We start from the raw sequence: 26,295 nt of genomic DNA, 5'->3' as shown, positions 1-26,295 counted from the left end.
TATAGGTCAGGCAGTGCTACGCACTCTTTCATAGAGCTGCAAAACCCACAGGTCAACCACTGCTTCTGAGGAGAGACTGCTTTACAGTCTATGCAGAGCATGTGTATCTACAGCCGCACATGCCTTGAACAGAATATGATACTTACCCTAAAAGCATCTGTTCATGTCATGTAGTGCTGTAGATTCACATGCGCCCACACTCCTCCCTTGACACCTGTGGCCGTTGCAGTTTATTCTACCCTTTCTCACTTGGACATCTCACAACTTAAACTTACTCTTCACTCCATTCTCACCCTCCTAAAAACAATCTAACAATGGAGTCGATGCCCATGCGCAGTATCACAGAGAAGGAACAGTCACTCTACCTTGTGACTCGAAGGACTTTTTTCTAAGAAAAACAACCTGCACACATCTGGACCCAATACTAAATGGCAGAAGTATGCAGAGCATGTGAATCTACAGCACTACATGCCACAAACAGATGCCTATAGGGTAAGTGACATATTCCTTACTGCACATGCCAGAATTTTGACTTTTGTAGAAAATACCACAGACTTGCAGTTTTCCCCAGTTAAATTTCATCAGTTTACACTGCTTAAATTTAGAGGGGGAAATGGCTGGTAAATACTGGGACATGCAAATGTTAGAATCATAAACACCAGAATCCACGTCATGCCCCATTTTTACAGGCAAGACTCAAGATAAGTGAATACCCCCATAAATTCTGAACACTTAGGATTCAAGTTTTATCAGGTGTGACTACTATTATTGCATCCAATACCTGGTCAACTATATTGAGGGCCTAACAATTATGTCTCTGGTCTACAATGCTCAGGATTATCAAGCCTTTCCTAAATGACCAAGCTACTGGGCAATTGGAAATTATAAGCAAATACATAGTACATAAATGTTTTCAAATTTCAGTGTAGAAGATTCTCCTCAAATAGTGGCAATGCCCAGAATGTGGCATGAGAACAAGCCGGAGTGAGGGTCTCAGAGTGTGAAACAAGTTAGGGACTGCAAGGGCCAAAGGTAAACTTTTTTTTAGTAGTCCATTTCAGGAGCCCACCAGCTTTGGCTGAACTAACAGATTGTCACTCCTGAATGGCCAATACTTGGAGGAAGTGGAAACTAATGGCACTTGATTGTGTTAGGGGATGTATGACAGAATATCGAGAAACCATCATCTAGAAAAATATCAAAGTTACATATTTTGTATGTAAACTATGAATTTATCACGTCATAAGTATTATTTCATAGAATGTTGACAAAAATGTGATAAGTATATAAAAACATTTTTATACTGTTATTTATAATTTATTTAAACTATTAAAATACGAAATAATAGTATATTTAAAAATAGTTTAAATGAGAAATGTATGACAAATGCGTATCTTCCCAGAACCCACAGTTAGCCGTTAAAAGACAAGGCATGGTGCATTTTGGCCAAATACCCTTGCACACACAACCTCTGTGATGTACATATACATTAAAACATTTTTTTTAACTATTAACAATAATTTAAGACTACAGATTATCAAACATATAGAGCCAAAACGTATATGCAACATAAAATATATATATATATGTATATATCGATATATATATATATATATATATATATATATATATATATAGATAGGTCACTTTTGCCATAGGAAATGCCTTTTTTGTTTTGCTATAACTTTAGCGCATTTCGACAAATATTCTCAAAACTTTTCAAAAAAGTTTTTCCCTCGTGTCTAATTTGTGCAACGCAACCTCCCCATGCATTTTCTATAGACTTATTTGTACAGCACTACCATAAAGTCTGTTGAACACAATCATAACAAATTTGGTAGGAAGGTAGATCTTGTTCCAGGAGGTGTGCTTTTTGTGATTTGGTGTAAATCTGTTCTGTAGTTAGAGATACTAAGCTACAAACCATATTTGTCTATCTGGATAGTTGGGTTTGAGGGACTATTGCAAGAGTTCCTTGAACCATATTTAAAAAATAGACCCTCCTGATTGTCCCAGGCAACTTTTTTTCAGGTTTTGACCATCTTGTTCCTCCGTGACCAAGACTCTGATTGGCTGCCTGAAAGATGAGGAGAAATATTGCAGGCAGCCATTACAGGACTTAGGGCCAGATGTAGCAATGTCAGAATTTGCTAGTCGGTGCGACTCGCAATTTCAGAATCGCAAATCCTGATGCAGAACGGTGGGTGTCTCAGACACATCTGCGACTCGCTATGGGGTCGCAAAGACCCACCTCATTAATATTAATGAGGTGGGTCGCATTTTGCGACCCCCATAGCGAGTCCCTGCACTCACAGGGATGGTGGCCTGCTGAAGTCAGCAGACCTCCATGTCTGTGACTGCTTTTTAAATAAAGCAGTTTTTTATTTTTATTTTGCAGCCCGTTTTCCTTAAAGGCTGTTTGCATGGCGCAAACTGCGATTTTCGCAGTTTGCACCATGCAAACAGCTTACTACATCTGGCCCTTAGTCTTAGTCCTCTTTCCTTAATTTAGTGCTCCTTGTCCTGGGCTTAATAGGCTCCATCCCGGTGGCTAAAAAATATTAATAGGCAAGGGAGGCATGTACCAGCTCCAGGGACCCCATCCCATGGAGTCAGAATATTCACCTTTAGGGGTGGTGGGTGCAAAAACCCCCTCTTAAAGGTCAAATGAGCACCAGGGACCCCATCCCCAGGGCCTAAGAACATGTGGAGGGGAGGGGGGCACGTAGCTCCTCTCCCTGAGCCGTACAAGGCTCCATTGACCCCCATCCCCAGGGCAGGTTGTTGAACGGTGTCCTTTGAAGCCCACCCCAGGGACACAGTACTTTTCCCTGCCCGCAGCACCGCACACCTAAACTTCAAGTATGGCTCTGTGGGATTGGTCCTTGGGGCTCATTTGGGCTCAGGGAGGGGACCGTTAGCTCCCCTCCCCTAATATTTTTTGTGGCTCTGGAGAATGGGATCCCCGAGGGAATAATGGCTTGAGGACAGGGGCACATACTGTCCCTGCTCTTTAAAAAAAAAAAAAGGTCCCGGGGATAGAGTTCTCGGGCCAGTATTGGTTTGGGGAGGGGTGAGCACCTGCCTCCCTACACTTTATTATGAAAAGCAGCCCCGGTGGATGAAGTCCCTAGGGCCAACAGCGGTGCGGGGAGGGGACCACATGCACACCCTCCCCCCATTTAAAAATAAAAGGCTCTGGGAATGAAGTCCCTGAGGCCAATATTGGCTTGGGAAGGGGGGACTATGTGACCTACTCTCCCAGACGGGTGTTGGCTGCCTGCCTGGGGTTGGATGCAGGGCCTGGCTCCAGGCCATGCCCTGTGGCAGACCTTATAGCACACATCGCCAAAGGGCGTTTGGGGCGGGGATTGGATGGTCACATGGTGTTGGCTGTGGGACCTGGCTGCAGGCTAGGCCTTGTGGCCAACTCCACACTGTGCATGGCCAAAGGGAGTGCACAGTGGAGGGTTGTTTGACTGCGAGTGGTTGGCCACAGCCTGCAGCCAAGCCTCTGCCATGCAAGATCAAAAGCCATATGGATGGAAATAAATGAAAACATTTCTAGAAAATGACTGAAAAAAACACACATTAAAATATTATACTTATGTAACAAAAAAAAAAGTAACAGGATTAATTTTAAAAAATCACCTTTTTCAAAATAATATAAGCAATAAATAAAACATAGCATTTAAAAAAATAACAAAAGGAGTCAGATTGGCTATTATAACTCCAACTTAAGCAAAATCAGGACTAGTGTTGGACTTTGGTGGGTTAGAATAACTATTTCGACTACAACATATACAAAAGCGGGAAAGTGTTCAAGTTTGGAAAAGTGAGATTCACTATTTCTACTCTAATCTAAGCAATAGTAGGGAATGTGTTGGACCTTGGAAGGGTTAATGTTACTATTCCCACTCCAATGTAAGGAACATTAAGGAAAGTGTTTGACTTTGGAGAGGTTGGATTTACTGTTTCCTTGTCAAAATAACTAAAAGCAGGGAAAGTGTTGTACTTAGGAAGGGATACATAAAACATTCCAATTACTACTCATATTTAAAAAAAAAAATTAATAACTAACATAAAATTATTAAAACATATTAAAAATGGAAATATATGTTTTATAAATACATAACGGTAAATATTATTGACAACAAAAGTGATAATATAAAAAATAATTTAACAAATAAAAAGCCAAATGAATACATTTAGAATAAAATGTACTTTCCTTCCTACTATTCCCAAAACACACCAGCTCCCAACAAATTTATTAAATTATACATAAAAACATCAAACTCAATAATAAATATAAAATGCACTTTACAAAGTTTGGTTAATACACTTAATAGTGAATTGCCTATTAACATAACACAAATGCTTTACATTAGAAATAATCAATTAACTACTTTTTATAACGAATTATCAATTAAATATTTAATTAGAATAAAGCAATTTTAAAAAACAAACATTTTTAATTTAACTAATCTCCCACGCGATATTCCCCTGCAGATCCTAAAGCACGCTACTAAATTATAAATGAATAGCTAAAAATACAAAATAAAATAAATCGCTAAGTACACTTACATAATTAAAATTGCTCTTGAACAATTAAATATACATAATTATTTACCAATTAAATATTTCAGTAACATAAAAAATAATTTAAAATAAAACACACTTTTATTTAAATAAATTCCCATCCTATTCCTATACAAACCTAACAACCAATTAATAAATGATAAAATATTAATTACATGTAAAACAATATTACACATTTGAAATGATACACTATAGTAAAAAGTGAAAAAATACATTAATAGTAACTGTCATTAATATATATTACATTTTGTAAAAGCTATTTAATACAACTGTATTAAAGTATACAATATTATATGCAACAATATTTTAGAAATGGTGATATATATACATTAAAAAGGATATTATTCTTATCTTATGTATTCTGCTTCTCGATATTTTTGTACTGATATTATTTACACAATATTCTTGCAAAATGCTGGGAGATAAGGGTATTCATTTCCCTCAGGTCTTATGAAATTGGTACATTACACTTTCTCCTGTCCTTAATGCGATGTGTGTGTGTGTGTGTGTGAATGCACATGTATATGTACCACCAAGGAAATATCAGTTGTGATTGTGTTTATGAGATTTTAGTGTTGTGTGAGAAACAAAAACATACACATTGTGTGCTTACAAAGCACATCAGAACATGGCATCACTAGTGGAAATATCCTCTCCATTAAATATCAGCATGCCTTTCATATTGTATTCCTTTTTGCAGTACTGTAAATACTGCACTTCATGCACCCTGCATCAGGGAGGAACATACTGTCATAAAGAGCTGAAATGTAGTCACGGAAGCAGTTTTTTGTGTCTGACGGGGGGCAAAGTGCCTATCCTAGTGATTGAAATCTAGTAGATCCTATCTTTGGGATGCCCCTTTGATTTGTAGGCCAGTCATTCAGCAATACAAAATTGTGGAACAGTCCCATGGCTGGATAGAATATTTTCTCACACTTTGTGAATTGTTTTCGTTATTGGGATTTTCATTGTGATTTTCATTGTGATCAGTGACAATTCTTTTGTTTGTTGAAAGCAGTCCCATGAGGGACTATCTAGTCATGAGTTCAATGGTGACACAAGAAACCAACCTCATTCACTATTATAGAAAGGCCTGTCAAGTTTCTTCTGACATACTGAAATACGCTGGTGCAAATCTGGATAGAAGCATGTTCAACAATTTGGAAACTACCATGCATATATCCAAGTGGTATAAGTGCATTCTTTAGGACTAGATAATATGAAGAGTTGGCTAATCCGTGGAGTGAGGCAAGGAAGAGTAGACATGCTTGAGAAATTATGTTGCCTTTTATAGGGACCCGGCTGTGGGCTCTTGATGATACCGTCTTTTGTGCATTGAATTACCAGCTAGTCATATGTAGTAAGGGCAAGCATTACAATTGTGTGCCACGTTCATATCAACCAAGAGAAGCCGGCCCATTGAGCAGGTCCTAAAAATATGCTTGTGTAATACACCTTGAGACCGCCTCTAAAATGCGCAAGGCATGCTGGTATATAGTAGACCTAACAACAAAATTATTGCACGCGTGTTCATGCACCTAATTTCTGACACACTGTCTCTGATTGTGTGCCGCAACCTGCCCTAGACAATTGCAGAGCTCACTTTCACCTCTTTCTTAAGCTTTTTTTTGGCTTGTAAGGTTGAAAAATGTTATTATGGCAGACATTTTAAATCATTTAGAATACAGTCCTAAGCTTAGTGCGTGGCTGTTGGCAGATACTTTGTCAGCATGGGGCAATGATGTAAAAAAGGTCTGACCTTCATAGAAATACATTCTTTTAAATGTGTTCTTATGCAGAAACTATTACATAATTCATTGCAATTTCAGAATCTTGAATCAGCTCAGTGGGTAGTGTCATAGTAAAATGGCAGCGGAATGCTTGCGATAAGTGAGAGAAGCCACCATTTACCTAAGTCCAAGTGTGCAGGCCTATGACAGAGCGGACTAAGCATATTTACCAGTCTTCCTGCCTCATCTTTGCACAGTTAAAATTCTGTCAATATTCATTTAAAAAGCAAACAGAGCTAGGGAGGAACATTAATTGATCCAGTGTATTAATAGACATTGCTTGTACTGGAGTCTTTGCTAAAGACTTTTAGGACGTCAGCAAGAACTGCTAGAAATTTACTGTGGTGGACCACACCAAATCCAAACCAACAGCTTTCATAAGGTTAAAACAACAGACAAGCAGATCCAAAATGAAGACACAGATCAATTTTTTTTTCTGTGCACGTCTATCATTCTAAGGCACTTAAGGTCTGATTTAGATTTTATCAGAGGGGTTACTCTGTCACAATTGCGACGGATATCCCATCTGCCATATTATGATTCCCATAGTATATCATGGGATCATAATATGGCGGACAGGATATTCGTCACGTTTGTGATAGAGTAACCCCATCTGCCAAACTGTAAATCAGGTCCTTTGTCTCCAAAGAATATAGTTGTCCCTGTGAAGCGAGCAGCCCTTTCTTGTAACAATAAAATACATTTATTAGACTGTCGTCCAGATTCTCAAAAAAATTAATTAATGTAGACCTTGATCAGCGGGCCAGAAGGCAGACTGGGGCTGCTGGGCCCCATTTATGGTGGTTGAAGTAATTTCCTACTTCTGTCCAAGGGCCCGTCCTACAATAGCAAACTGGACCAAATAGACCCTTCCTGTATCTGACTCTCAGGGTACTGAAGGAAAGTAGTCAGAAGCTTCTCAGAGAGTAGTGTGTAGGTCTAGAGCTTAGAACCCAACAGTGAAACGGGTACTATAATGCATTGTCCAGCTCAGTGCTTAGCTTAATAAAAAGAAAGTACTTAAATAAAACGGCAAACTGTAAATATACACGATTAAGTGGGGCTCAACTACAGGGTTATAATTCAAACTATGATTCTTGAGTATGCGTTTACACCCTTTATGAAGCTCTCTCTGTGGTGTACTAGATTTTCTAATGTCTCTGGGACTTCGGTTCAAGTGTTGGCATAGGCATTAAAAAGGTACAAACGCAGTTCATTAGGTCTTTACTTCTAATACAGGAGTATTTCGTTGTTCGGTTCAATAGTTAGTACTCAAAACAGAATTATTTAAGCAACAGTCAATGTTCCTACTGCAGAACACTAAGTGTACATCTAGCTCAGTCGTTCATGTGTGAGGCCCTGTTACCTGATCATGTTGCTGTGCTTGTGCTGGGTGTGCAGGCGCTCTCGCTGATGCTTAGAGAGTGGTCCCACTGATACAGGACCGTGACTTCACTTGAGACTTGGGCCTTTATGGGTGAGCAGCACTGCAAGCCTGCTCAGTGGACACCCATCCCGGCAGATGCGTCTTGGGGACCGGGAAACAACTGGTACTTGCTATGTGCCATTGCATTCTCTGGACTGGGATCAGATAGAGTGATCCTCTGTCAGGTGCAGCCTCCAGGCTGGAATCAGGCTTCTGCTTCAAAGGCAAAAGCAGCTCCTCCACTTCATTGACTTGGAATCTGACAGTAGCAAAACGAAACCTTTGAGCTTTGCAAGAATGCCAGAAAGCATGTGGTTACTTCTGTGCCTTGATTTTGGTATGTGTCCCACTGTGGAGGCCACAGTAGGGGAGTCTGGAAGACCCTTCACAGCACAAGTTGACTCCAGCTTTGCTACCAAGAGCCATCGTCAGCTTCTGGATGTTCCACATGCCAGAAACACAGCTGTTTTTTTCCTCTTGGATGGTCTCTCCTCTTGGAGGGCCAAGCACTTTCATTCCCTCTCTGATCAAATAGGCAGACTTCTAGGTAAGCCTTTGGGTTCTTTAGCAATTTGTGCAGACTGCAGGTGATGTCTCCTCACCTCTGGGAGATCACAAAGCAGTCCTTCGAGTGAATAGCTGTTCACTTCCTTTGGTCATGAATAACCTGGCACTGGAACTACGTGGGTTTGCTCGAATCCCAGTTTTACACACATTGTCCAAATTAGGATTTGGATCCATTATCTAAGGTTAAGGAACCAGTTTGGGATGGCTCTGTATCAAATGTCTTCTCTGGATGTTTCTCAGCCCTAGCCTTCATGCAAGGTGATAGCTCTCATAGCAAGTGCAATGAGGCTAGATCCCAAAAGGAGGAACCAAAACAAGGACAGATTGTAGTGTGAGGTCTTTGCACCTTGTTTCCATCATCCTTCTTAAAGCAGTAGTGAGGACAGACAAAATGGCAGGCCTGGCCCAGGAACCTCCTCACCTTGAACAACAAAAACTGCAGTTTCAAACCTTGCCTCTCCCATCTACCAATGACAGGGCTCAGGAAGAACTAAGCAGGTTTTTGCTTTTGAAACCCTCATGAAATTTCTAAAGGCAGCCTTCTCTATTTCCTCCCTGACTTCAGTGGCTGGATCTTCACACTCGAGTTACTGAAATGCAGTCAGTACACTTTCCTTTTCTGGGGAAATTGTACTGCCCTCCATCATGTGCCATTCTAAGCACGGTGACATCCAGAACGAATCCCTTTTGTCCTAGTGTTCTGACTCCTACTACTCATAGTGTCCTACTACCATACTTGTGCTACATACTCTCACATACTCACACTCTTCACGCACATGAAATTTTTCTGCGAGGTTCCGGGATTTACTTAACATCAGAACTTTACATGAGAAGGGTCAGTAGACTCTCCTGTACTTGACCCATAGAAAAAGGACTGGTCACAAAACTGATTCGAAAACCTTGATACCATTCCACCACCATTTTGTGATTCACCCAGGGCATGAACAGTAGTCCTGTCCCCATGCTACGCTTTGTGCACCCCTCCAGGTCACAGGCCCGCTTTGTGCACCCCTCCAGGTCACAGAACAGGCTGTCACCCTTGCATTAACATCGACCGGCTTCTGCGCACACGTCTAATCGGGACCAATAAGTATACGTTTCAACTGCAGCAGTTCAATATTTTTTTTCAGCATTCACACGTTTTTTAATTTTTTCTTGTAGCCTATGATCAGTACTTCTTATGACGTCATGAAAAAGAAGGTTCATAATTTGTAATCCTGTGAAAATCCTCTCGCCCATTATAAAACTGCTAATAAAATGTCACAGCATCCGAAAGCACAAAGCTGGTTATTTCAAACCATAGGTAATAATGTGTGAAATATTGCTTTTTCCCAACACAAGGCTTTGAGGGTGTCGACGGATTGGATACGAATACTTGACAGGTGATATTTTCGTAGAAACAATGTTCTGTAAGAACTTACTGTGCTAACGAAGCCGCTAAATATATTTCCCCCTTGTTATGGTTTCCCAGTTAGCATGCCAACATTTCTCTTTTTTTGACAAAAGATTTACTGCTGCTGGTGTGCTTGGCTGCCATTTTTTGTCATTGTGATGGATGGTCCTACAAAATAGATTGGCGAAAGATATCAGCTGTGACAGCATTGATCCAAACACACATTGATCATAAAACAGAGAAAGGACTATTTTTATATCCCAAGGATGGCAGCGGGAGGAGCACTCCAAAATAATGATCCGGGTGGGCCTCCTTGGTAGTAAGGTCAGAAGCTCACAGCGACATCCTGGTGATAAAAAAAAATATGTTTATGTATCTACTGACAGAAGCACCATAAAACCTAGAGACTAAAGGCAATAAGAAATTAGCAACGATGAACCTTCAACCTGAATAACAATAAAAAACGGGGTTTATTAGCTAATAATTTCTTTCCGGGCTCCTACTTTTTCTTGGTTTTTAGTGTCAAATTTGCTTATGCTTCTTGCGAAATAGTGGTCCATAACACACTCGCCGCCTAGGAAATAATCAGTCATTTAAGTCTCCCAAATAAGGCTGATCACAAGTCATGGTCACATACGATCTTACTTTGCTGTTAACACCCAAAACTCGCTATATCGGATATATTTCTTCGCAGGATATTACGTGTTCCAGGTGTTGTTAAATGCCTCCGTGGACTCCGCAAAGTGTTGCTTTGGCATTTATCTCATGTAGCTTAACCTGAAACCCCGCTTGTTTTGAGCCTCATGTCACACAGCGTGTGTATTGCCAACTGCATTTTATATCCTGAAGTATTTGATGTCATGCCAAATGATGTGTGTCAATTTAATACTGCTTGATGGGTTCATAAACATGGAGCAGAGGGAGGCCATCACAAAGTGCTGAGATTTCTCTTTAAGTCAACATTCACAGAAACACTGATCTATCCCAGGGTGCAAGGGTAAGTTGTTGGTGATATTTTTCCTGGGACATATGCTTGCTTCTAGGGAGCAGTCGTTTTAAGAGGTATCCAGGGGGTAACATTGTGCCTTATAGGGAGCTTATGTATGGCTTTCAAGGCAGGGGTTGCTGTATGTGTTGCTCTATCTCTTGCAAAATGTGAATTGTAGTTGTACAAGCTTCAGATTTGTCGACTTGATAGAGACCAGGAAGACGCAAATGTTGGGGTACAGATGGGACATTACCACTGCGAGCAGCAGTACACCTCAGTAAGTGAGTAGTTACATTCCAATGATAGAATGAAGGTGGCACTTTTGTCAGCAGCTTTCGGATGGGGATTAAGGAGTAAACTGGCATTAAACTAGACTCCTAGTTTTTAATTCTTCTTGAAGGTGGTGAGATTGCTATGCATTGACAAGGGCATTCAAAGAGATAGATGTGTTGGTCAACAACATACTTCTGTGTTGATGATATTCAGACATATCCAGTCACTTTGACTCCAACTTTGGATAGAGGTGAGGCCGACAGAAATTTGTTGACGCCCCCACCCTGGTCCTATTTTCATTTGAAGTGAAATTAAATGTCATTAGCGGGAATGTGGAGACCCAAACGGTATGACCTGTTTACTCTGTTCCAGCACCTGTACAGTAATAGTATTGTAACCCACCTAAAATCCTTGAAAAATGTAATTAATTATATTGCAATAGGTTTGTAGCATAAGTGCTTGAATTTGATGTTGCCTGTGTGAAAACATCCTGGTGTTGGTGGATTGGCAAAAACCCATATGCCTCTTTCAGATTGCACTTGCCGCTGTAATCAATGTTTTTTGGAGAAGATACTTACTTTTTGGAGTGCAGACCTACTGTATTCCTCCTAGCCTAGATGTAAAAGATGTCCAGTGGTACTGAGATTTCAAACAATAGTTTGTTCCCTAGTCGTCCACCTGTATTGTTCTTTTCAACAGTGAAGATGAACTGTGTAATTTTGCACTCTGGTGAAGGGTTTCTTGAACTGAAGTGGGCAATTAATTAACTTTTTAGGTACCCTAATCGAAATATGCGCTACAGCACAAGAAAATGTAAGATTGATTATTTCTGATGTAATCAGTTTTTAACAAAAAAAAGTAAGAAAGAAAGTGAATGAGAGGGTTACCAGGATTGAGGTAAATCCTGCTTGCTCTGTGCATTCTCTGCTATACTCTATTGTTTGGAGTACACAACCATAGGTAGATTGACAGAAATGGCAATAAGTATATTCATATCATACAAATAAAAGTAAACATAACTAATAAAATGTTATTGGCAGCAAGTCTAGCAACCGAAACGTAGATTCTGACATGTATTACTACAGTGTAATGTTTACAACAAATGCACATACGAGCAGCACACAGAAACCATACATAGATGCACACTGAGTAATGTACTGTGTATTACTATTATTGAAGGAGGAGAGGGACAGCACGACCGACTAGATGTTTCTTCTCTCGTGAGGTTGTGTTTGTTAATCGAAACTGTTCCTGGAAGATGGGACGAATGGACCCTAGAGAAAGAGGAGTGTGGTTGCCTTAGATCAGCTTAGGCGGTGGTTTAACAGCCAGAGCTGAGAAATCAGTAGGAGCAAAGGAATCTTTTCGGGTTGCAGAGCAGGTTGAGTAGTTAGTCACATCATATTTAGGGTGGTGGTTGGAGGGCAACTTCTCACCAGAAGAATAGGTTAACTTAGATCATTGTCAGGAAAAATATTAAGCTATAAAAAAGGAAGTGCGGTGGGTGCTTTTGGCAAAGCACAATCATGTTTCAACAACCTGGAACTCCTTACAATAAAAATATAGCACCCAAACCTTGTTACTATTGTGTCTTTTTTGCAAATGCAAGCATAGAACATATTCACGTAATTGTTTGAGACTCCTAGGCATTTTCAAATTATTGCCTTGTGATGTATGTGGAAGTGCTGCCTGTGTTTCTAATTACATCTTTTTTCCAATCTAACCTAGCCAGAACCAGATACCCAAGCCAATGGAATTTTCATGTGTACTTCGCCCCAGCGCTCTGCTCCCAGCTACAGATTTGACCAGGATATCAGCCCACGCTACCAACAGACAGGTTAGTGGCATGCAGCAGAAAAGCAGTGGGCTCAATATAATATATTCTTTCAACATATGGTGATATTTTTGTTATCTTAGGGAAAAAAATGTTCTTGTCCCATTTCATTTTAATGTAACATGATTTTTCCAGGAAAACTAGGAATTTACCCAGTCCGAATAGTGACACAAGTAACAGATGTAGGAAGGTGGCCTGGTGTGTGGTGCGCTCCGATGGTGTTATCGCCTCATACCAGGTCCAAGTATCCCCTCATAGTGAAGTGTAGGCAGTGTCTAGGAAGCCAGGGCTCTCTAAAGGTTAGCTGTGGATGAGCAGCCAAGACTTATCTAGGAGACATGCAAAGCTTATGCAATACCACAATAGTCACACAGCACTATAACACATGAAAGAACCACACAGCGTTACAAAAATAATGGTTCTTTTTTAGGGTAATACAAATACTAGAATACTGCTAGGCAGTCTCCCAACTGGAAGTACGTAAACACACTATTATATACACATTAGCAATCATTAAAGAGCATAAAAAACAATAAGCATTGGCAGAAGTAATAGGAGACAATGTAGGCCCTGCGGGTAGGCCAAACCATATACTAAATAAGTGGAATGCGAGGTGCAGTCTCCCACCCAAGAATGTGGAAGTGGTAGAGGGGAGCTGAAGGAACTAAGGACCCCAAGAGGTGAGAACCAGAGTGACCGCCAGTGACCAGGAGAACAGAGGTAAGTACCTGGTTTTCCCCAAACCCAACAGAAGGACTTTGGAAAAGGATTGTGCAAGAACCAAACGAGACTGGAAGGACCCAAATATGGATTTTGGCAGAAGAGGACCTGCAAAGGAAGGGAACCAAGTCCAGTTCATGATGGATTCTCCAGTTGTGGCAGGAGCCACTACCCACCCTTCTGTGGACGAAGGACCAAGTTGATGGGGGATGAAGATGACCAGCTGTGCAGCACAGGAGGGGAAGAGGAGTCCCTGAAGTGATGCATTTAGTGTCCTACGTGGGCTGTCGTGTTGCAGTGGAACAGGAAGACCACCAACAAGCCTTAGCAAATGTGAAAGAAGAAGAAGCTGATTTGCAAGGCTGAAGAGGACCAGCAAGGCCCAGGGGACTTGACCCAAGGATGGGGGTGACCCTCAGCAGTCGGGTAGGTCAAAAGAAGAGGAGGCAGCCCCCACAGGCAAATCACTGGCAGCAGGCACAGCAGTTGCAGTGAGGTTGACTCAGCACACCTGAAGAGGAGTCTCACGTCGCTGTAGCAGCAGAGAGGAGACTGTGCATGGCAAGAAGTCCTGGGGGCCAGGCTAACCGAAGCATGAAGATCTCTTGGAGGAGGAGCAAACAAGTCTGGGGTATTGCCCTGGAAGGAGAGGCAAGGGCTTACCATCTCCCAAGTTAGACAACTGGCAGAGAGGACCAAGGGGACCTCTCAAGACCACCACCTGTGATGCAGGGTCCACTCAGTTCCGGAAGAGAGAGGATCCACGCAGCTGGTCGTTGTTGCAGTTGGTGCCTGCAGATGCAGGGGAATGACTCCTTCACTCCAAGGGAGATTCTTTCTTACTTCTTGGTTCAGGCTGGAGTCTTGTTGACCTCAGAGGATGCACATCTGGGAAAATGTTGTAGTTGCTGGAAGGAGCCAGAGAAACAATGTTGCAAAGTGGAGTCATCGCTTAAGTTGCAGATTGTTGGTTCCTGTAGAGTCCAGTTGAAGTTCCAGTGGCCAGAAGGTGAAGCAAACTATGCAGAGAAGTTCTGATGGAATCTTGCACATAGAATCTGAGGACCCACCCAAGAGGGAGACTCTAAATAGCCCAGAAGGGGGATTGGTCACCTAGCAGGGTGACCATCTTTCAGGAGGGGGCTGTGATGTCATCTACCTGTCCTGGCCACTCAGATGCTCCCAGGGGCCTCTGGCCACCTTGAATTCAATATGGCAGAATCAAGTGGCCACCTGGAGGAGCTCTGGGCACCACCCCTGGAGTGGTGATGGACAGAGGGGAGTGGTCACTTCCCTTTCCTTTGTCAAGTTTTACACCACGGCCTGGGTGTCCCTGGACTGGTGCAAACTGGCTTATGCAAGGAGGGCACCAAATGTGCCCTTCAAAGCATACCAGTGGCTTGGGGGAGGCTACCCCTTCCAAGCCATGTAACATCTATTTCCAATGGAGCGGGTGTTACCGCCCTCTCCCACAGGCAGTCCTCTGTTCTGCCTTCCTCTGCGTTAGCTGGTCAAGCAGCAGGAAAGCAGAAATCTGTCTGAGGGGTGGCAGCAGCGTGGGCTGTCCGGAAAACCCCAGAAGACTGGTAGGAGCACTGCCAGGGGTCCTCTGAGGAGCCCTCCTCCTCACCCCCAGAGTGCATGGAATCATACAACCAATACTGGCAACAGTATTAAGGTATGATTCCAACATGTTTGATACCAAGCATGCCCAGGTTCGGAGTTGCTATAATGTAGTTGGACACAGGTTAAATGGCTTTCCCGCACAAAGTCCAGTGTGATGGAGCTGGAATTCATAGGGGCAACTCTCCTCATCCAGGGGTGCCCTCACACACAGGTACCTGCACCCTGCCCTCTGGGCTAGGAGGACCTACCATAGGGGTGACTTACAGTGACCTGGTGCAGTGATGTGGTGAAAGGGTGCATGCACCTTTTCACACAGGCTGTAATGGCAGGCCTTCAGGCACATTTTGCATGGGCTCCCATGGGTTGCACAATACATGCTGCAGCCCATGGAGAATCCTTGGTGCCCCAGTGCCCTGGGTACCTAAGTACCATATACTAGGGACTTATATGGGGGCACCGGCATGCCAGTTGTGGGGTGTGTATAGTGCTAATCAACCAAATTTAGAGGGAAGGAGTACAATCACTGGGGTCCTGGTTAGCAGGATCCCAGTGAAAAGAGTCAAAGCATACTGATAACAGACTAAAAGTGGGGCTAACCATGCCAGAAAGAGTGACTTTCCTATAACTGACTCTACAGTATTATGGGTCCCTCTTATTCTGTTCTCTTTTCTACAGCATTTAACGTGAGGACTTATATTTTTTTGTTATATATAATTTCACATTGAAAATATTCTTGAGAATGTTGTTATAGACATACCCTGTTTTCACTGTTCAGCTTGAATTTCATATATGGTGATTTGGAATGCTGCATGGCAACCCCTGATACCAATCCCGACGTACAAGTTTGAAAATTACTTTCTCAGAGTTCTGCGATTCCAAGGCAATGGACAAACACCCAGTGCTGAGTTGCAGTAAATTGACCCGGCTCAAAATGAGTCAAACATCTGTTATTACTTAAACAATCGAATACATTGGTGGTGTTCTAAACCCTTCCCTGCGCAGCCCTTCTGGATAGGCTGGTTTGGGTGGACAGGTGTGAGACCATCCTCTTAGTTTATTGTCCTCCTTCCTTGGTGAATATAGTTCAAAGATTTAGATGGACAAATATGTACAGGAGCCTGAACGGTCACGAGTCTTGTCTCTTGCCACTCTTATTCAGTATTTATGTTCACACTCTCCAGCAGTTGCTCCACCAGTTGCTGGTTAAAATGGAAGTGGACATTTAAAACCACTGCAACAACAACCAGTTGATGTTTTGTTTGTCAAATAATCCTGAGTTCCACCACAGCAGAGAGGCTCAGCTCTGTGGGAACCCGAAGCTGGATGCCCAACAGGTGGATCCTGAATGCCACTAAAATCGAGTTTTCGCTCAAAGGAACTAACCACTGGCTGAAGATATACGGCGAGCTAGCTGTAATGCATTCCACTTTGCAGGTACCAAGATATTAGTGAAAGCTAAGGTTAAGATGCTGGAAATAATCTAGCCGGTCCGTTTATCCTTGAATGACCTGGTTAGTAGTGTAATTTCAACCAGATATTATCAATTAACACAGCTCTGCAAACCATGCTTTCGTCGTTCTTTAGAGAATAATATCACTATTGCTAGAGCTTCGATCAGAACGAAAATGGATTCATGCAATTTCCTAATGATAGGCACATTGAATTCTAACAGGAAGAACTTCCGAATCTTGCAAAACTCGTGTTTTTTTGTTACCTTCCCAAGTCAGACGTGTCTTCCACCTATAGAAACGCCAATGCTTCCTGTCACAGCCAACTTTCCTTTTGGAACACACAAGTCCCTTACTGTGTTTGCCACTAGTGAAGGGTCTGCCAGTTGTTGAAGAAATGGAATAAGCCACACAGTCTCGAGATGGCCCTTTGGTCGTCTAATAAGAGTTTTCTGATTGTAGCACGAACTTTTAAAAAGACAGCTGACTATAAAGCATTTCATATTATTACTTGTTTTTTGTAACTTTTTTTTAATAATACTATTTACAGCAGTCTCTGGCACATTAAGAAACATCTTCCGTTACACAGGGCCCTCAATATTACCTGTGTAATGGCCCAACACATTTGTGGTAACTCTTGGCCCCCATGCTGGGTGTTTTGAGCTCTAAAAATACATGTTTGGTGTTGGTTTGTTGCTTGTATGTGTACAATTGTACATTACTTCAAGGGACGCTGCTCCCATTTGAGGATTTCAGATTTCAGTTTGACTTGCCAAGAGGACATTTCCTACTGGATGACAGTCATTGTAGCTATTAGACAACATTGGGGAGCTGACCTGGGGGAATACCTGCCAAGCTCGTCAGGTATATCTAAGGCAGTTACAATCTTCTATAGTAGAATACGCGCAGACATGAACCTCCCATTGGAATCCTTAAAACTTAAATGAGAGGAGTACCTGAGCACTCCGATATCGGCAGGGACATGAGGATCTATATATTGGAGAGGAGCCCAAAATTCTCAAGAAATGCAGGATTTAAATTAATAAACTTTTTTTTATACTACATAGGGCATACTTGACACTGGGGAAGATTAACAGACACTTCCATGCAGCAGCGGCAGCCTGCCCACGGTGCAGAATGGTGGGGGCGGAACTTAAACATATGTTTTGGAATTGCCCTTATTTGGGAACATACTGAGAGGAAGTAACTCACACAGTTGCAGAAATCAGATAAGGAAGTTGCATGCACAATGGGCCACTGCCTGCTGAGATGGTTTCCCTACACACCCAGGACGAAAGTGACCAGTAGATTGCAGGATCTGGCCTACATCCTAGCCAAATGAGAAATCGCCATGAACTGGAAAAACCCAAGAGGGCCAAGGATGGATAAATCGCATAGGGCATTTGAAAAATGGGCAATCTAAGTAGGAGACTCCCTACTCAGGGAAGCTAGGAGAGGATTGAGGCCCCTAGAATGGATGTATGGGAGATTCTAGTGGATAGCATGAAAGACTTAAATACTAGATAATCTAATTTCTCCCCGGACAGACCCTAATGCAGGCAGCATCCACACTGAGAAGTCGCTTGCTCACCTGGCAAGAGGGATCCCACCCCAAAGCCCTCCCCACCCTTACATAGTTAAACTAAGAGCATTCCCCACATACCAAGCCTGAGGCTAATGACTTGGCGAAGAGGGAGCCACAATCCCAATCCCGAAGCATGGCGGGAAGTTGGTGATTTAATGTTACTGCAGTTTAGTTGAAGTATTCTATGTTGACAGCTGCCTTAAATGCTGTTATAAAGAGACAACAGTGATATTCTATTTGCTGTTACAACGTATACCAAATGCTAATAAAAATATGTTTACAAAAAAAAGTGTGCATAACTTAAAAGTATTCCGCTCCTGCGCCTAAACTTTCAGCATCTTTTAAATGGAACAAAAAAAAGGTCCAAGCGTCAGTGCCGGTCGAAGAGGGACATGACTCCTTTTATCCAAATGCATGTTCTCCGCTAGAACTGGATCATCAACATTCAGTATTATGGTTCAGCTGTCATACTCGTTCTAGCTGCGTATGCCGTCAAGTTAGCCAGCCTTCCTCTTGTGGCTTTCGTTTTTCAGTCATGTGCAAAACATTTCAAGACTTCCTATAATCTCTGTTATTTATTGTTTCTCATATTTAATACGTTTGAGACTAAAATGTAAGATGTCAAACTTGTAGCAACGAGACTTTCCTCATTGACTTGTGCATGATACGGGATGTTGCTGGAACCTCCCAGAAGGAGGTAGCAGAAGGGATAGTTTAACTGTTTTTGTGGCCACCATCCCATAGCACCTTTCAAGGCTTTATTTTCTTCACTATTTTTTAGGGTTTCATCAGGAATTCCCAATTTCGCTTCCAAGTCATCAATCAGAGTGCTACTCCATGGGTCTTAATGAAATATATGGTAAAAGTGACTGTCCTTTCAGAAGGCCGGTGTTTTTTTAGTGTTGTATTAACCAAATGATTGGTTTATAAGTTTATCTTCAAGACCACAGGGCTTGCTGGACATTGAATAACATTTGTATCTGGTGCGCCTATTGGACCCTAACTTAAAAGTAAAGCAGTTCTGAAAATCACTATGGCTTTCCATTTGTAGGGGATGACCCGTGCCATTCAGGAGACATTACAAATGAAATGTGCATGTGTTTAGATTAGGCCACATGGAGGACAGATGAGGCCCTCATTACTTCAGTAATTCTTTATGAAAGAGTGATTCAAGAAGGTCGATTACTTGTTCTAACATTTTAAGGCTTCTCCACTTATAGTGTATTCTATTTTATGAGAAAGTGAGTCCAAAACCATTCAGGTTTTCATTAGACAAACAGCTCACCTAATATATATATAACAAGGCATGCTGTTGCCGAAACGCGTCAGGATTTTTTGTCTTGCTGCTCAGAATTGCTATTAAATGCTTGGATTTTAACATGGACTGGTGCCTGGGCTTTTCGTGTTTGGGAGATATTTTCTGTGGGATGCTTCGCCCCAGTAACACAGGCTGCCCTGCAGGGTCTGTGGCCCCTTACGGAGCAGGAGGTGACAATGATAGTTTTATGGAAGGGGCCCGACCCACTCACCTTCATGCAAATAAGGCATTTATCCGAGAAATATATTGCGATGGAGGTGAGCAAGGGATAGGAGGGAGACAGTGTGCCTCTCCTCTTACTTTTCATGTATTCCTTGTATAACTGTTATCATGCTGGGCAGCAACTGTAAAAGCAAGTGGACTATCAAGTAATGGATACCTAATGCACATGAGAACATTTGTATGGTGAACTGAAGTGCCTGTGACGCTATTGCAGCTATATGGAAATTAAGCGCTCCAGTTCAGGAAGTTATTTTATGGAATTGTGCATTATGGGAGTTGGAGTTTGGCTATTGAAGTTACATGACTGTGTATTTAAAAAGCACTGGCTCACTCACACCTGCTCTTACTTACCTGTGAACAAGGCATGCTGTTGCCGAAACGCGTCAGGATTTTTTGTCTTGCTGCTCAGAATTGCTATTAAATGCTTGGATTTTAACATGGGCTGGTGCCTGGGCTTTTCGTGTTTGGGAGATATGTTCTGTGGGATGCTTCGCCCCAGTAACACAGTCCGCCCTGCAGGGTCTGTGGCCCCTTACGGAGCAGGAGGTGACAATGATAGTTTTATGGAAGGGGCCCGACCCACTCACCTTCATGCAAATAAGGCATTTATCCGAGAAATATATTGCGATGGAGGTGAGCAAGGGATAGGAGGGAGACAGTGTGCCTCTCCTCTTACTTTTCATGTATTCCTTGTATAGCTGTTATCATGCTGGGCAGCAACTGTAAAAGCAAGTGGACTATCAAGTAATGGATACCTAATGCACATGAGAACATTTGTATGGTGGACTGAAGTGCCTGTGACGCTATTGCAGCTATATGGAAATTAAGCGCTCCAGTTCAGGAAGTTATTTTATGGAATTGTGCATTATGGGAGTTGGAGTTTGGCTATTGAAGTCACATGACTGTGTATTTAAAAAGCACTGGCTCACTCACACCTGCTCTTACTTACCTGTGAACAAGGCATGCTGTTGCCGAAACGCATCAGGATTTTTTGTCTTGCTGCTCAGAATTGCTATTAAATGCTTGGATTTTAACATGGACTGGTGCCTGGGCTTTTCGTGTTTGGGAGATATTTTCTGTGGGATGCTTCGCCCCAGTAACACAGGCCGTCCTGCAGGGTCTGTGGCCCCTTACGGAGCAGGAGGTGACAATGATATATCACAAGTAAATGTATGGTAAGTTAAGTAAAATGACACAGCAGTTTTGCATAGTGACTGAAAACTAGACAAAATACAAATACTAGGCACAAAAAATATAAACGTGCAATACAATCTAAAAGCTTAATACATACCTGATTCAGTGATACACAATCTCCTATCCTCTTCTCTCCAACATTTATGCTACCTAGTCAGCACCAGGGGCGTAACTATCAGTGGTGCAGCTGGTACAATGGCACCAGGGCGAAGAGCCTAAAGGGGCCCAGTGTGACCTGTAATGGCTGCAGTTAAATGTCCCTTTAACCACTTAAGATTTTCTTAATCAGTGCCAGCCTGGGCTCTGCCTCTGTTTGCTCTATCAGGATGAGGTGGGATTGAGGGTTGGGAAGCGTGGGTTGTGGTCACATAGAGTGATACAAGCTCCAGACATATCCCGGCACCCCCAAATCTAAACAGGTGAAGTGCAACTGGCATGTATCTACAGGCTTTGTGTGTGGATTGACAAGGCACTTCTGTAACTACAAAGCCACTGTGTCAGAGCCGGTCTGCAGGTTCCTAGGCTGAAGGGACAACAGGCGGGCGTCGGGATTAACAATGAATCAGGTGCTGTGGTGCCAAGTCCTATGCCTGTGAGGGGCCACTTCTCTCTAATAACAGACTTGGTTTGGAACCAGAGCAGGGGGTTTAGTAGACCCCAGTATATTTTGTCACATTAGTGCCCATGGTGCCCTGACTGTGCCACTGCTCAGCCTCACAGAGGAGTTGGATTTTCCAATGTGTATCATGTATTATAATTGACCTAATTCTAATTCAGAAACACCACATTGAAGTTTGACCTCTGATATTGTCTTACTTCCATACAGGAGTGTACTTCCTCTACACTGATGTTTCAATTTCAACTCTATTACATACATAGGCTCAATGAGAACAGCAATAAATCCTTAGGATCTGATGAAAAATCATCATGACGTCTGTGAAAGGACAGTACCATAATTTATCTAGCTCCATCTGAAACAATGATGTGACTCTATAGCCCAAAGTTCACTTAAGGCCAAGACCTCCATTTCTAAACACTGATGAACCTGCACAAAAAATAATCTCACAAGACCCCAATGGCTTTGGAACACTTTATCCCCAAATGATTAAACAGTGAGCTAATTCGCACTGTTTATATTTTTGCATAGTTCTCACTTTAGTGAATTGATCACCAGTATAGGGGAAGATTTTCTCTTTGGAAATTAGCAAACATTAAAAATTATCTAATATCAAGTAGGGTCGTACGTCCTTGCAGTGTAGTACATTTATGGACCTCCTTCAGCTAATTCATCCAAATTTCCTTATTACTCATCCTTTTCCAACATCAGTCCTTCTTTTGATGATCCTATCCCTGCCGAACCACTAAAAACCTGTGCTTCGTGTCCTTGCCACCTTACCCTAGAAAACTGTCCAGTGCCTCCATTCTTCATGGTTTACTTCCCTTCTAAAGAAATTCATTTAGAAAGGATGACGCAGTGCACATCAAGATCACATTGGAAGCATGCCTTCTTAAGGAACCTCTTTCTAGGCTGCAGACACACTTCAGGTTCTAGATCGTACTCTACATTTTCATCGCTGTAGTGACACCCGCACTGTGGACCTGTTTCTCTACACCTGAAAAGACTGCCTCATCAATCGATCTGCTGTGGATAACTACCTGTCGCTCATGTTTTTATTTTTACATTACACTCGGCACCTAAAACCTTTATTCTCAGCTGGCATTGCTGTTATCCAACATTTTTCCTAACCTGATTGCGATTAATGCAGAGTTTTTGCTGCTCCACACAGAAACTCCATTAGCTTTTGATCGGAATGAGGTTGAATATTCATTAGATCTTATCTATTAATAATTAGTAACTGATGTATTTCATTGCCTTGTTTCCATGTCTGTGCCACAGGCCCTGAAAGCAAAAATTCCAACTATCACTTCTAGAATTTAATTTAGTGAAGATTTGTCGAGCTCTCACTAGGGCCAATATTTTTTGTGGCTATATCTTTGTTGCACAGGGCTCATGTTGAGCATCATCCTATAGGAACATAAGACCCTGTACCAAGAAGTGTACCCTAAACCAGTAGTTCCCAGCCTTTTGACATCTGTGGACCCCCATTTTATCAGTACTGGAACCCGGGGGCCTCCACGGAGTCGTTATTGGAATCTGGGGAGCCCCTTCCCCTAATGAGTCATTACTGAAAGCTGGCGTATTATTGCATTTTCTAAGCAGTCACGTACCCCTGAGGAGACTTAGCAGACTCCCCAGAGGTCCCCGGACCACAGGTTGGGAACCACTGCTAAAAACCTATGTAAATAGTTAAATTAAGACCCGTTATTTCTTGAATCAGCATGTTCTAGAAAGAACATGTAGTTTCTTCGTCTTAACATAATAATATAAATATTCCTCCAGGAGTGCCTCCTGGGGTAGACGGGAAGATGATACTTTATTTATAGCCCCAACTTGTCATTCTCCCACAGACAAGATACATTGCAAAGTTGAGTCAATCACAGATATGGTGGCGACTCCCTGGCATGGCCACAGAAGAGTGCTTGGCAGTAATCTAGGCTCAAATATGTGGTTGTAGCAAAGCAGTGTGAAGTCAGGTAAATTTAAAGTGAGGGTTTTCTTTAGGCCGTGGCATTGAAAGAATCGTTTGCAACTATAACTAATAGTATAGCCAAATATCACTCGAATTCTTATGTTACACTGACATCTTAGGACTGGCTGTGCATACATGCACCATCTTTTGTGTGAAGATTTCATTTTATTCACTGTAGCAGCCACAAGCTTCTGTCGCTCTGCCGCCTTGGCGATAATTTAAATAGAAATAATGAATTGATATGAATGAAGACATACTTTATACTAAAGACTCCATGCCAGGCAGCTTCTTAAGATTTTATGGAGAGGATTAGACAGTTTTGGCAATTACGTAGTGTCTGGGTGTATTGCTGCCTTATTTTATAAATTAATTTTAAATGTTGATTTATTTCTCCACTTTCGGTGTCACCTTAACATAGGTTTAAGCACGCAATGCCAGTTTGATAATGTGTTTACAATAATTGAATTTTAGTCTCAACCCAGCCTCTTATCTTTTTTAGGAAAGACTTCACGTATGATACTTAGTGCTGGAAAAATCTGGTACTCATTGAGGAATCTTCTCTTCCGTCTTTGTAACATTGTGTCCAACACTAAAACGTTCTTATTTCTCTTTCTTGGTGTATTTGGTTGCAGCATTCTGCTAACTTAATTTATCCAAGAGCACATACTTTCCATTGGCTAAAATAAGACACCTACACCACCCTTTTTTAGCTCGTGCCTGCAGACCGCTTTAGTTGTTGGTAGTCAAAGAGATATTGTCTACAGCACAATAATAGATCGAGTGGGCTTTGAGTCAGCCCTTGCTCATAATTGGGTGGCTTCGATGTTCTATTCCTCTCTATACTTTTCTAGGGCATGGCTCCTTTAAAATCATTTTGATGGGGTGTATCTTTCCACTGCTGATATTAGGGAGGTCATTTGTTATTTCTCTTTTAGCACCTCATGGAAGCACATGGCTTTCCTCGCTCTCTCTTCACTACAACCCCGCTTTCCCATTTCCACCAGTGCGCCATTGGGTTTTTAACAATGTTTTTTTTTTTTCACAATTACTGAGGACCTGACAGCTGCATGCTGCTACCTGGCTCCTCGCTGCCCCACTCATCGGTTGTTTTCTCACCCTGCCCCATCTCCCCATTTGCCCTTACTTTTTTCGTTTTTTTGGAGGACCTGGCTGCAATACAAAGTTACAGGTCCACTCAATTATTTGTCAATGTACTCCTACACAAAATCTTAAATTTTTTTTATTAGCCATCGTTGGATAATAAAGTAAACTTTAAACAAAAATGCCAAAATGGTGGCTGGAAAGACTCCATGTATTCGTATGCGGTCATCTTGTAATGTTTTTTACTTCCTGGCAGTGTCATGAAAAACAAATATTGGCAAAGCCACTAGCTTAAAGCTTGCATTTTAAAGTTCAGACTACTTGGCTTTACCTATACTTGCTTTCATCCCAGACGAGGGAGTGCACTGCAAAAGGTATGTTGGACAGTGTTAATTTTGGATATGTAGATGGCTTCTCAATTAAGGGCATGAAAAAATCTCAAGCTATTGTCAGTAGAAATGAAGAGCTTTAGGATTTGATTTGTCGTCTTCCTATGCCTTTCATCAGATATAATGTTTTGATTTGCAGTCTCAGTGTTTAGTCTCGGGCAATTGGGTCTTCTTTTCTGTAGTTGTTCACTAATTGATTTTTTGTATAAAGGTTTTGAAAACTGATTTGATGGAAATTAGTAAATCAAATATTCTGGAAAAAACAGTTTTTTTGGTCCAAGAACTTTAAAGACTTCCTTTCGAACGAATGTAAATATAAATGCTCACTTTCCCTTTTAGCACATATCATTCTCACCAGGGTTGGTCTTAGGAAACCTATGGCACAAACATGTAAAAACAGTGCGTGGTTTGTAAAAATAAGTGCCAGGCCCCTCGTCAGTGGGCCACTGCAGCTTGTGTCACCCATTGCCCCTGCCAGTGCTAGTACCAAGAGAACTACTAGCCATCACGCTCATACAAGTGTGAAAATTCAGACTATTCCAGGCCACTCAAAGCTATAACAATGGCCTCAGCAGCACATTTTTTTTTTAAAACAAATTAAGCACTGGTCTCTTGGGGCCAAAGTCGGCAACAAACCCTCTGCACCCAAACCAGACCTTTTTTTAAAAACTGTGCATATGGAAGATGTCAGAAAAGAAAGGGTTTTGCCCATTGTTATCAATGAATACAAACTAAACATTTGTTACATTTATGAAGAAAAGTGGATTTAAATAAAACTCTGAGCAAAAAAGAAAGCTAAACGATAAAGAAAACATACATGCATATATATATATTTTTTTTTTTTTTAAATACTGGTGATAGCTGGTAAGTAGTTACAGTTAGGATGAACTTTTCCCCTAGACAAAGCGTTTTTTGTTTTGCTAATAACTTTACCACTATTTGACCAGTCATGACAAAATTTTCAAAACTCATACTCTAATTAGTTCAGCTGCTGTCTTGACAGTTTCGAGGTTATTCATCAAGTGGGGTCCGAGGATAAGGGGGTGTCCCAAAACCCTTTTCCACATGCAATGTCTATGGGGATTTTGCAGTTTTTTAACATGACCACAGCCTGAACCACTGAATGGATTTACAGCAAATTTGGCAGAAAGCTGGATCTTGGTGTTATAAAAAGAGGGAAAAATTAAGTTATCTAGGGACGTGAATCTTTCGCGGATCAAAAATCCAACTT

At 41.8% G+C, this 26,295-nt stretch overlaps 1 protein-coding gene across 6 annotated transcripts in view; it reads left to right on the top strand.

The window, feature by feature from the left end:
- UTRN (utrophin) overlaps nucleotides 1-26,295 on the top strand; it is a 1,374,288-nt gene that overhangs the window by 1,322,191 nt on the left and 25,802 nt on the right. For all 6 annotated transcript variants that reach the window (XM_069235249.1, XM_069235248.1, XM_069235247.1 and 3 more), the window contains one exon: nucleotides 12,765-12,873. In XM_069235249.1, the coding sequence (XP_069091350.1) occupies nucleotides 12,765-12,873 (109 nt within the window). The remainder of the gene's footprint in view (nucleotides 1-12,764; nucleotides 12,874-26,295) is intronic.

The sequence above is a fragment of the Pleurodeles waltl genome, chromosome 5, assembly GCF_031143425.1.
Source record: "Pleurodeles waltl isolate 20211129_DDA chromosome 5, aPleWal1.hap1.20221129, whole genome shotgun sequence".
NCBI classification, from domain to species: Eukaryota; Metazoa; Chordata; class Amphibia; order Caudata; family Salamandridae; genus Pleurodeles; species Pleurodeles waltl.
This window is presented reverse-complemented; position numbering and strand designations above follow the sequence as displayed.